The following is a 12,900-nucleotide window of genomic DNA, read 5'->3' as shown; positions in this document are numbered from 1 at the left end:
ACAAATGCTTCAGAACCTTTCCTGTACTGACCTCACGGTTCAGAAACCATTTCATCCCAAGAACTATGAATGCACTCAATCTGTCCATGTAGAAATGTTTGTACTTATTAGTACAATCACCTCACTGTAAACTTGCGATACACTTATAATATTGCACAACCTGTGCCACTTTTTTACATATGATATCCTTTTTAAGATGAAATGTAGCAAAATGTTTATTACATTATACAGATAAAATGTTAACATTTAAATATGTTTAATTATGTTTAATAATTAAACGTGAGGATACGGCCTCGCAACGCTGGCTAGTTCAGGGATTATTCCTGCCTCAAGCTGTATTCTTGCTGGGACTGGCGCGACACTTAACATCTATTACAGAGCTGATTGAGTGCTGAGTGAGCAATACTGGTTACTTGGAGAGAAAAAAAGGAAGGTTTGGTTTATTACCAAAAAAATCTGAATATTGTTTTCTTGTTTCATAGTCATGATAATGAATCTGGTTACAGTTATTGCTTAGTCATCTGGATTTATTTTTGGGCCAGTATCTAATCTTAAAATGTACAATTTACTGAATTTTTTTTTCTTACCACTCCATTATCCAGGGCTGAACTACTTCTTTATTTTGTTGTTGCATTGATATCTTGCTCCTTCGTTGACATTTCTTTTTTCCATATTTTTTAAGACTTCTTTTGAATATTATAATAGCAATATAAATAATAGGTGATGGTTATCACAACTGGTTATTTAAATGTCTTTCACAACACTCCAGTTGCAGAGTTGAAGAGATAACTTAACACTAGAATTACCAGAGTCTACGAAAAAACTCGTAGATCCGGCCCACCTTAAATCGCTTCTTAAATCCGTTCACACCTCTCCGCCAGCGTCTTTTGTCCTCTAAATGTGCTGATAAAAGACAAGCTGCCAGCAGCCGGCTATTCCATCCCCCCTCCGACTTAGAACGTGAATGCACTTTTCCCAGCTCATGCCTTGAGTGAACTGGAGTTTTAGACTTGAAATAATAGATCGTTATTTGGAACACACGCATTCCATGTGTGTACCGTTTCTACAGTAACCTGTGTAAACACTTTGTTAAAACAGAAACTTTTTCATATTTTAGTAATAAATGTAACAAAATGTAGGCATAAACTATAGAATGTATAAAGCCTGAGTTCCTACGATCAAATAAACACTTCCACAAAAGCTTCACACCCCATACAACAGCTTCCGTGGCGTAGCGCGCTAAGATTCGCCTCTCACAGCGAGTAGCTTTTCTCTGCCTCACAGACATGAGTTCGATTCCCCGCTGGGGATAAAGTGTTACTTCTTTTTTTTTCTTTTTAACCTCAAACGGACATAAAATTTGTAAATTGGTACGCACTGTCAGTTAATGAGATTGTTATATTTTCATGTGGGATGCTCCTTTTAAAATATTTTTTTAACAATTGAGACTGCAATTAACATGAACAACTGTCCTTATAACTTATTTTTTCAAGATCCATAACACACAGACAGACAGAGCACTGCGTAATAGAGAGACAGACAGGCAGAGATATACAAACAAACAGGGAAGGCACATGTACTGAAAGAAAAAAAAAAATCAACGTGCGTTGTTTCTGCAGCACTGAATGAGCTCACCCGCTCTAACATCACCCCTCCCCCGATCTGACTCTAAGTAACAGCGCAAGTACAGACGCAAACCAAGTACATGTGTGTACTGTATAATATTAACAAAAACAGCAGCTTACTACTGAAAACGGCAAATATAGGAGTGAGTGGGGATCGAACCAGGACTCTTGATTACGCTTGGTTTGCGTCTGTACTTGCGCTGTTACTTAGAGAGTCAGATCGGGGGAGGGGTGATGTTAGAGCGGGTGAGCTCATTCAGTGCTGCAGAAACAACGCACGTTGATTTTTTTTTTCTTTCAGTACATGTGCCTTCCCTGTTTGTTTGTATATCTCTGCCTGTCTGTCTCTGTATTACGCAGTGCTCTGTCTGTCTGTGTGTTATGGATCTTGAAAAAATGAGTTATAAGGACAGTTGTTCATGTTAATTGCAGTCTCAATTGTTAAAAAAATATTTTAAAAGGAGCATCCCACATGAAAATATAACGATCTCATTAACTGACAGTGCGTACCAATTTACAAATTTTATGTCCGTTTGAGGTTAAAAAGAAAAAAAAAGAAGTAACACTTTATCCCCAGCGGGGAATCGAACTCATGTCTGTGAGGCAGAGAAAAGCTACTCGCTGTGAGAGGCGAATCTTAGCGCGCTACGCCACGGAAGCTGTTGTATGGGGTGTGAAGCTTTTGTGGAAGTGTTTATTTGATCGTAGGAACTCAGGCTTTATACATTCTATAGTTTATGCCTACATTTTGTAACATTTATTACTAAAATATGAAAAAGTTTCTGTTTTAACAATGTGTTTACACAGATTACTGTAGAAACGTTATACACATGGAATGCCAAATAACGATCTATTATTTCAACTCTAAAACTCCAGTTCACTCCCAGACAATCAATCAAGGCATGAGCTGGGAAAAGTGCGTTCACGTTCTAAGTCGGAGGGGGGATGGAATAGCCGGCTGCTGGCAGCTTGTCTTTTATCAGCACATTTAGAGGACAAAAGACGCTGGCGGAGAGGTGTGAACGGATTTAAGAAGCGATTTAAGGTGGGCCGGATCTACGAGTTTTTTCGTAGACTCTGGTAATTCTAGTGTTAAAGGGATAGAAAGGGTAAAAAAGATGGCTGAAATTTCTGCATTAACTTTCTTGCTTATCTGACTTTTTATACATTTTGTTTGTTTTACAGGCTCAGGGTATGAAGGATGGGAAACCAAAGCAGACTGTGATCATTTCTGACTGTGGGGAATACATGTGAGAACAAGATTTAGCATGATGTACAAAGGAATGGACAAATTAAACTGACAAGAGTTGATAACTTGTTTCATGGAACAGATGGCTGTGTAGATTTGAATTAATACACAACTGTAAAAAGGATAACATCAGTTTATTCAGACTGGTAAAATACAAGATTATATATAGACACACAGCTACGTTTATTGGTGACAATGATTATCAGTCAAAATGTTTTTAACAGTCTTCAGTCTAAAAGGCACTAGATTCAAGACTAGTTTACTGAAGTCTGGTTCTGGGGTGTCTCTAAGTTATGAAGTGGAACATTTGAGGTACAGTTACAATTAACATTGCTGTAAGAAATAACTCACATTCCAGAACTTTACTATGCATAAACATCTCAGATCGGTTGCAGAATTTAATGACAAGAGGGTCTGATATGTATCCTGAATTTTACTTGGAGTATGTCAGACAATTTATAGTATAAGACTACTTACATATAGTACTTACATAGTACTTACACTACTATACTGTATATGTATAGTACATTATATAAAATATTACAAGAATTCCATGGTGGTCAGCACTCCAGAAAAAAAACAGTCGTCCTAAGGTGCAGTCCCCTTATCTGTCAAGGCAAGACATATATACACTTTATATCAGATCTTTGTCCCACTGGATTGTGTGTATAATGAATACATCTAAATTTAAACATAATTTCCAACATATAATTTGGGGTTTCAGCTATTCTAACTTACCATTAAAATGTGTTTTTGAAGCACACTATACTGTATCAGAGCTAATGTTTAAAAAATTAATTTAGGAGTATTAGCAACATTACTGTAACACATTGTTCCAGTCTACTTAGAATTCAGAATAGATGAGTCAGAATGCATATATGTCTTTAAGTGAATGACTGCTTAAATCTCATTTGAATAAAAGGTCCTGGCCGTTTTAGAGGACATTCTGCAATTTCCTCCAATAACTAAAAGTTATATTGTCCTATAAAATAGGTCCTAAGATGGTGCCCTATAAAATAGTTACTTAAGCTTGCTTATAGGCAATCCTTGTCCTTGAACATCCTTCACTTTCCCAGTGTATTGTTAATATACTTTTGGAATGTACTATACTGTGTAAGGATTTTTTTTTTTTTTTTTAACTTTTCCTATCAGACATTTCTGTTGTGAACTTGCGACTTAACACCTCTACACTGGAATTCACCTGATCTTCATTTCTCATCCGCATCTTCTCTTTTAAGCTGTTCACTAAGTTGTTTGGTCTGTTGTAATACTGAACCATGTACTGCTGTATCCAGATGGATCAAGACTGGTCGCTGTTGAGACTCACACTCTGTTAGATCTTCTTCCTGCTCAAAAAAAAAACAAAAAACCCACACCTAAGTATAACATTCTGTATACTCTCTAGTGCAGTAGAGTGTCATGCAAAAGTCTGGGCACCCTTACTTAAAATGTCTGTTACTGAGAATAGTTAAGTGAGGAGAAGATGAACTGCTCACCAAAAGGCATAAAATTAAAGACAGCCTTTCTTTTCTTGCATCATTTTATGCAAGATTAGTGTATTGTTTCCATTAGATGTACAATGAAAAAAGGAAAGCAGCACCATGTAAACGTTTGGGCACCCCAAGATATTTGAGGTCTCAGACCTTAATTAGCTCATTAGGACTATGGTTTTTTCAAATTCATCATTAGGAAGGCCCAGGTGATGCAAATTTGTAAAGCTGTATAAAATTCTTTGACTCCTCAAACCTTGTCACAACAATCAGCAGCGATTCACACCGCTAAGCAGCTGCGTAGCACTTTCATGTAGCAGTTTCCTCAGTTCATAATGTTATTAAGAAATGGCAGTTAAAAAAAAAATGGTGGAGGTCAAGCTAAGGTTTGAAAGGCCACAAAAAACTTTCTGAAAGATCTGCTCTTTGGATTGCTAGAAAGGCCAGTTACAACCAATCATTTGACTGAAAAGACCTTCAGAAGATGTAGCAGACTCTGGAGTGCTGATGCACTGTTCAGGTGCAGCAGTATCTGAACAAATTTGACCTTAATGGTAGAGGTCAAAAGTGCTTATAGCATGACCATGATTGACTTGGATCTGGTTTAGCTGCAAGCTGCATCTTCGTTGGGAGCGTGCAGTTGCTGTGACAACTAATAAACTGTCTTCCACAGACACAGCGATTGTGTTTCTGGACGCTTTTTGGCGTGTCATCCCATTTTCTGGGAGTCGCAGACAAGTTTAGAAACCTTACATCAGCTTTGTCCACACACATCGGGGCAAAGTGGGCTCGGCTAGGCGGGAGAGAATGTCAGCATTGGTTCGTGCAGCCTTGGGGCAGTGGCGAACATCAAAAGCCTGCAAACTGATAGAAGGATACGAACGGTGGTCTGTTTGTACAGCCAGTGTAGCGGGGAGTGATGGGTAAACCATCGTCCCCAGAGAGGGGGGCTTCCACCACCCACTTAATCACTAAAAGCACTCCTTTTTAATTGTTGAATAATTGCGCTCCCTGGGTAGCAGCTTTCTGCTGAGAAAATTGATGGGATGTTTTTCCCCCTCGAAACATTGAGAGCACCACTCCTAAACCGAAAACGCTAGCATCTGTTTGCAGAATAAATTCCTTGGAAAAGTCTGGATTGTGCAAAGTGACAACACTTCAATGCTTTCTGCCCTGTGTCAAGTCAGCCAATACGCAAAATTGGGAATGAACTGCCTGTAATACCCTGCGAGTCCAGGGAAGGCACAAACCTGCCCCTGCGTTTCGGGATTGGGATATGCAAGCATATGTGAGAATTCCCATGTAATTTCCCAGATAGTGGGTTTCCGACGGACCCAACTTGCACTTTTTAGGGTTGGCCATCAACCCCACCAGCCTTAAACTGTCAAGCACCAACTGAAGGCAGACGAGATGAGATTACAGAAAATGACTACATCGTCAAGATAGGCACCAGCGTAAGCGGAATGGGGACGCAGGACCTGGTCCATCATTCACTGAAAGGTCAGCAGTACACCATGGAGACCGAAAGGGAGTGCTGTAAATTCAAACAGCTCATCCCGAGTGGCGAATGTGGTCTTCTCACAAATAGGACTCATCCAAGGGGACCTGCTATTAACCCTTCATAAGGTCAAGGGTGGAGATATATGAAACCTGCCCAAGCTTTTCCAACAACTCATCCACACATGGCATTAGGTAGGCATCAAACTAGGAAACTGTACTCAAACTCCTACAATCAATACATAACTGAACCTTGAGACAAGTACAGTTCAGCTCCACCATTTGCTTTTGCTTGGCCAAATAACGCCTAATTGGAGTATCTGTTGGACTTCCTCGTGTATCACTTTCCTTGTTGCCTCTGGTAGGCGATATGGGGGCACCCGGTGAAGTGACAATCCTTTGTTTTGCAATCATCATCCGGCCAGGCATTGCTGAGAAGACGTCCAAGTTCCCCTTGATCAGCGATAGTAATTCTGCTTTCTGGGTGTCAGCTAAGTCATCCAAAATATCGACCTCAGTCGGGGGGGCCGCTGTGACCATGACCAGGGGCCTCATGTATAAACGGTACGTACACACAGAAATGTTGCGTACAAACGTTTCCACGCTCAAATCGCTATGTATAAAACCTAAACTTGGGGTAAAGCCACGCACTTTTCCACGGTACCTCATGCACAATTTCGTACGCAATTTCTCCGCTCGGTTTTGCAGACTGGCGGCACCCAGCGTCAAAGCAGTGGTACTGTTCCTGTGTGGTCACACTTTCTTTCTTAGATCCATATTCCTGACGTGGCTTTATAAATACACTGAAACTAACTGCATATTGTTTATTAGTGTAATGCATCTGATTGTAATTAACCTGCAGCAATATAATGGTCCAGGGAATAGCCATAGTATTCCAAATACCATAACTGCTTTAGCGTTGTTACTCTCAAGGAGTTCTTCTTTGAGAGTGCTGCTGTTAAGGGTTGCCACAGCAGATCATCTTTTTCCATATTACTCTCACTGCACCACTCGGAGTATTTATATCACTGCATCTGAGTGGGGAATCACAGCAGCAGCTGATCAGAAAGAGAATTCTCGGTATACAGCATGAAGCAGACGCTGACTCAGCCACGGCAAACCGTTTCATAGACTTTCCAGTACGGACTTCGCGGTTTAGAAAAAGTTTCATTCCAAGAACTATAAATGCACTAAATTTGTCCATCAAGTGCTCCTTGTAGAACTGTTTGGACTTGGGATACAGTTATAATATTGCACAACTTAAGCCACTTTATAAAGCGCGTATTTACATATGATGACGATATCATTTTTAAGATGAAATGCAGCATATGATGTTGATTATATTATACAGATAAAACTTTAACTTCATTTAAATAATCTGTATTGGTAATAATTAAACATGTGCGGACACGGTGCCGCAGCGCTAGTTAGTTCATGGATTGTTCCTGCATTGTGTTGTATTCTTGCTCGTGCTGACGGCATTCTAAGCTTACAGATGGCTTCACGTCTATTACAGAGCTGATTGTGTGGCGATTGGGTATTTGGAGAAAGAAAAGTAAGGACAGGAATTGGAGGTTAGTACGTTTGAAAGAGACAGTACTGCTGCAATAAATTATTTCATCGAAGGTCGCACATGGTGCAGCAAGCCTCTTGCGTGAGACATGAACAAGCACTGCGCCACCGTGTTCCCATGTTTAATAACATGCTTTCATTCCTATCATCATGAAAAAGATATCACGTATACATCTCAGTATTTTAATTATTCAGAGAGCTGTAATATCACAAATGTAATGGATTCTGTGTCCTGTCGGAGAAAAAGAAAGCCCATTTAAGAAGCAGGTAGTGATTCACACATATAGAAGATCAAATACAGGACAAAGCATTTAATGTGCTACTTTAGTTACAATGAGATTTGAGAAACTAGTAAATTAAAACGATTTTAAGATGAAGTTTATGATGATCTACTTTAATGGCAAAATAAACTACGTGATTAAAGTGGAAATTTCGAGATTAAAGTTGACATTTCATGCTTTTTTCCCCACTGTGTGCTTATTTTTTGTGTGCCCTATTAAGCTTTCATATGACACTCAGACAGTGGGCTATGACTCGCCTTTTCACGGCGACTTTGATATGTGATTTCTTTTTTATTTCGGGCACTGTGCGACTTTCTGAACTTGAGCTTGAGTTTCTCCGACACTCTGTCACTCGATCAACTTCATTTTGTTGATTATACCACTGTTTAAACCAACAAATAGTACGTTTTTCCTTTGCCTCCATTTGGTATTCGCTGAAATTCTTATATTTTCCCCCGTGCTTTTCCCATTGTCTTTTCACAGAAGGCTGAGCTTAAGGGCTATTTATATTGATTTGCATATTCAAAGAGGCGTAATTCTGGGAGGAGTTGGGGCGGGACAGAAGGCGTGTGCATGAGCGCTACTTTTCACGCTGATCGGGATTTATGTAGCGGAAGAACATGGAAGTTTGCATACGTACAGATTCCAGCATCTGGATTTTTCTGTGCGTACGCACATTCCTGCTTTTGTGCTTACGCCATGTTATAGTGTGAGTTCTACGCACGCCGTTATGCATGAGGCCCCAGGTCTTCGTGACGGTCATGCCACTCCTTTAAAAGATTAATCGGCAAAATTTTTACGGGTTTCCGCCGCCTGGGAACTTTACAATTCACAGGGGACTTTGGCACTCGGCCCAAAATTTATGTGGATCGGATGGGATCAGCACCAGCACACGATCTCCCTTCTTAAACTCAAAAACAATAGTCTTGTCATAGTGACGTTTTTGTGCACGCTGCTGATGCTCCACCACAATAGAGGACAATCTGGCACTCTGCTGTTGAAGCAAAATGACTCCGTCAACAAACCTGGCCCCAGGGGGCATCTTGCGAGTTCCTGTCCATTCATCCCGAAAAATGTCCAACATCTTGTGTTGACAGTGGTAAAAATAATGGTTTGAAGGGACTCATCCCAGTTGACACTTGTGGGACCTCCCTGATAGCAAACAAGAGGAAAGGTACAACTGTATCCCAAGAAGCTGAATCGTCATGGACTACCCTAACTTGTGCTTGTGCTGATCGACAGACACATTTGCAAAACAAACGACGCTAATGGAGAGGTGCAAAGGAATTTAAGGTGGCCCGGGAAATTTTTTTGTAGGCTTCAGGGATTAATTAGTTAATTAATTAGTGTTAACCTCAAAGAGGTGACTGTAGTTTGCACAATAGGAATAAATTTAAGCAAGAACACTAATTGGAATGACTAATTGGAATGACAAGTGTGACAGTGCATATAAAGTGGTGATGATGGACTGGGACATTAGAATCAGCAGGAGAATAAAACCATAGAAAGCAGAGGCAAGAATAAAGTGGTGGAGATTAAGAGAGGCATAATTTAAGAATGGGATTAGGGAGAAAGTTTTAAAGTGAAGTACATTCATTTTGCTTTCTAAACAATGAATTATTTGTCCAACCTCTACTTGATCTCCAAAGTCCGTTCCATTAACTTCTTCTTCATTTGACTGGCAGCTGGGACTGTGAGCATCAATACCATGACTCTCCAGAATGGCAGCCTCTGTTGGTGGGGTGGAAGGAGGAGAAGTATAAAGATGCAATCATGTAGTGAAACTACATATACATTTCTATATACCTTTATACATATACATTACATGTACATATAGAACTATGGTGACTAAGACAGGACAACATATCTATGACATAGCATGTCTATGAAAAAAATCTTGCACAACTTGTGCCACAAAATCCAAATGCCAAGTAGACCAGTTGTTTGTGCACAACATCCCAAGCACATGTAGTTTTACTAAAATGCAATTAAACAATCCTCCTTCTGGAAATACACTCTTGTGAACAAAAAAGGAATGTGCTGAAATACACGACTAACCAAACTGAGGACCCGCCTACCCCATCATTTGTAGATCAGGACTACAGCCCATTAAGAGGTTGTTATTCATTGGATATCATTGCACTTGATATGTTGTCACCATACCAAGGCGGGCAGTGAGAGACAAGTGCTACAAAAGATTAAAAGAAAATAAAAACATTATTACAAAGGAGAATATCCCTCATGTTTGTTAATATTCAAGATGCTTCAACACACTGAACTCCTGCAAGAGACATTTTCAGTTAGTAAGGTTATGTTAAATTGATACAAGCATTTTCTTTGTTACATTAAAATGTTTGCTTAAATGTTAGAAACCCCCACATAGACAGTGGGGGGGTTCTAAGCTAAACTATAAATGAAATATTCTAATTATTTCTTCTCCCTCTGACTACAGATTAATCCCAGTTTATGATCTGCCTTGTAGACATGGAGGACAAACAGTTTCAAACTGTACCATGCCGCCTCCACTGTGTTTTACATACAGATTGTACCAACTTCTGCAAGTTTTCCATTGAGAAATAACAACTTTTAAGTATAGAAAGTAACTGAAGTTTAACACAATAAAGACTGTAGAAGAATATATTTTTTGCCTTTTTTCTTAATTTTTTTGATTTGTTCCTTTTTTAAATTTTCACTAAACTTTTAAAATAAACTTTATTGGACTGAGAAATTACTTTTATTACGCGTTTCATTCATGATGGAACCTTGCCAACTCGCTCGATGCTCGATTTTATCCATCCATCCATTGTCTCCCGCTTATCCGAGGTCGGGTCGCGGGGGGCAGCAGCTTGAGCAGAGATGCCCAGACTTCCCTCTCCCCGGCCACTTCTTCTAGCTCTTCCGGGAGAATCCCAAGGCGTTCCCAGGCCAGCCGAGAGACATAGTCCCTCCAACGTGTCCTGGGTCTTCCCCGGGGCCTCCTCCCGGTTAGACGTGCCCGGAACACCTCACCAGGGAGGCGTCCAGGAGGCATCCTGATCAGATGCCCGAGCCACCTCATCTGACTCCTCTCAATGCGGAGGAGCAGCGGCTCTACTCTGAGCCCCTCCCAGATGACTGAGCTTCTCACCCTATCTTTAAGGGAAAGCCCAGACACCCTGCGGAGGAAACTCATTTCAGCCGCTTGTACTCGCGATCTCGTTCTTTCGGTCACTACCCATAGCTCATGACCATAGGTGAGGATAGGAACATAGATCGACTGGTAAATTTTCACCACGACAGACCGATGCAGAGCCCGCATTACTGCGGATGCCGCACCGATCCGCCTGTCAATCTCACACTCCATTCTTCCCTCACTCGTGAACAAGACCCCGAGATACTTGAACTCCTCCACTTGGGGCAGGAATCTTGCTACCAACCCTGAGAGGGCACTCCACCCTTTTCCGGGTGAGGACCATGGTCTCGGATTTGGAGGTGCTGATTTTCATCCCAGCCGCTTCACACTCGGCTGCGAACCGATCCAGAGAGAGCTGAAGATCACGGCCTGATAAAGCAAACAGGACAACATAATCTGCAAAAAGCAGTGACCCAACGGGTTCGACTTACTGCCGGCAATGCGGACCAGGCTCTGGCACCGATCGTACAGGGACCGAACAGCTCTTATCAGGGGGTCCGGTACCCCATACTCTCGGAGTACCCCCCACAGGATTCCCCGAGGCACATGGTCGAATGCCTTTTCCAAGTCCACAAAACACATGTAGACTGGTTGGGCAAACTCCCATGCACCCTCCAGGACCCTGCTAAGGGTATAGAGCTGGTCCACTGTTCCGCGACCAGGACGAAAACCACACTGTTCCTCCTGAATCCGAGGCTCGACTATCCGACGGACCCTCCTCTCCAGGACCCCTGAATAGACTTTTCCAGGGAGGCTGAGGAGTGTGATCCCTCTGTAGTTGGAACACACCCTCCGGTCCCCTTTCTTAAAGAGGGGGACCACCACCAAGGTCTGCCAATCCAGAGGCACTGTCCCTGATGTCCATGCGATGTTGCAGAGGCATGTCAGCCAAGACAGTCCTACAACATCCAGAGCCTTGAGGAACTCCGGGCGTATCTCATCCACCCCCGGGGCCCTGCCACCAAGAAGTTTTTTGACCACCTCGGTGACCTCAGTCCCAGAGATGGGGGAGCCCACCTCCGAGTCCCCAGGCTCTGTTTCCTCATTGGAAGGCATGTTAATGGGATTGAGGAGGTCTTCGAAGTACTCCCCCCACCGACCCACAACGTCCCGAGTCGAGGTCAGCAGCGCACCATCCCCACCATACACAGTGTTGACACTGCACTGCTTCCCCTTCCTGAGACGCCGGATGGTGGACCAGAATCTCCTCGAAGCCGGCCGAAAGTCGTTCTCCATGGCCTCCCCAAACTCCTCACACGCCCGAGTTTTTGCCTCAGCAACCACCAAAGCCGCATTCCGCTTGGCCTGCCGGTACCTATCAGCTGCTTCCAGGGTCCCACAGGATAAAAGGGTCCTGTAGGACTCCTTCTTCAGCTTGACGGCATCCTTCACCGCCGGTGTCCACCAACGGGTTCGGGGATTGCCGCCACGACAGGCACCGACCACCTTACGGCCACAGCTCCGGTCAGCTGCCTCGAAAATAGAGGCACAGAACATGGCCCATTCGGACTCAATGTCCCCCACCTCCCTCGGGATGTGGTCGAAGTTCTGCCGGAGGTGGGAGTTGAAGCTACTTCTGACAGGGGGCTCTGCCAGACGTTCCCAGCAGACCCTCACAACACGTTTGGGCCTACCACGCCTGACCGGCATCCTCCCCCACCATCAAAGCCAACTCACCACCAGGTGGTGATCAGTTGACAGCTCCGCCCCTCTCTTCACCAGAGTGTCCAAGACATGTGGCCGCAAGTCCGACGACACGACCACAAAGTCGATCATCGAACTGAGGCCTAGGGTGTCCTGGTGCCAAGTGCACATATGAACACCCCTATGCTTGAACATGGTGTTCGTTATGGACAATCCGTGACGAGCACAGAAGTCCAATAACAAAACACCGCTCGGGTTCAGATCGGGGGGGGCCATTCCTCCCAATCACGCCCTTCCAGGTCTCACTGTCATTGCCCACGTGAGCATTGAAGTCACCCAGCAGAACGAGGGAGTCCCCAGAAGGTATGCC

General features: G+C 42.8%; 2 protein-coding genes across 4 annotated transcripts in view; one reads left to right on the top strand and one right to left on the bottom strand.

The window, feature by feature from the left end:
• Window positions 1-3,042, top strand: part of ppie (peptidylprolyl isomerase E (cyclophilin E)) — a 68,193-nt gene extending 65,151 nt beyond the window's left edge. For both annotated transcript variants that reach the window (XM_028819654.2, XM_028819655.2), the window contains exon 10: window positions 2,811-3,042. In XM_028819654.2, the coding sequence (XP_028675487.2) occupies window positions 2,811-2,879 (69 nt within the window). In that variant the 3' untranslated portion in view covers window positions 2,880-3,042. The remainder of the gene's footprint in view (window positions 1-2,810) is intronic.
• The window catches only part of LOC114665218 (homeobox-containing protein 1-like), a 62,819-nt gene continuing 52,908 nt past the window's right edge, over window positions 2,990-12,900 (bottom strand). For both annotated transcript variants that reach the window (XM_028819652.2, XM_028819653.2), the window contains 2 exons: window positions 9,345-9,445; window positions 2,990-4,220 (listed from right to left, as the gene is read on the bottom strand). In XM_028819652.2, the coding sequence (XP_028675485.1) occupies window positions 4,083-4,220; window positions 9,345-9,445 (239 nt within the window). In that variant the 3' untranslated portion in view covers window positions 2,990-4,082. The remainder of the gene's footprint in view (window positions 4,221-9,344; window positions 9,446-12,900) is intronic.

Source organism: Erpetoichthys calabaricus, chromosome 14 (assembly GCF_900747795.2).
Source record: "Erpetoichthys calabaricus chromosome 14, fErpCal1.3, whole genome shotgun sequence".
Classification (NCBI taxonomy): domain Eukaryota; kingdom Metazoa; phylum Chordata; class Cladistia; order Polypteriformes; family Polypteridae; genus Erpetoichthys; species Erpetoichthys calabaricus.
The sequence above is the reverse complement of the archived record's forward strand: the minus strand, read 5'-3'. Positions and strand labels throughout refer to the sequence as shown.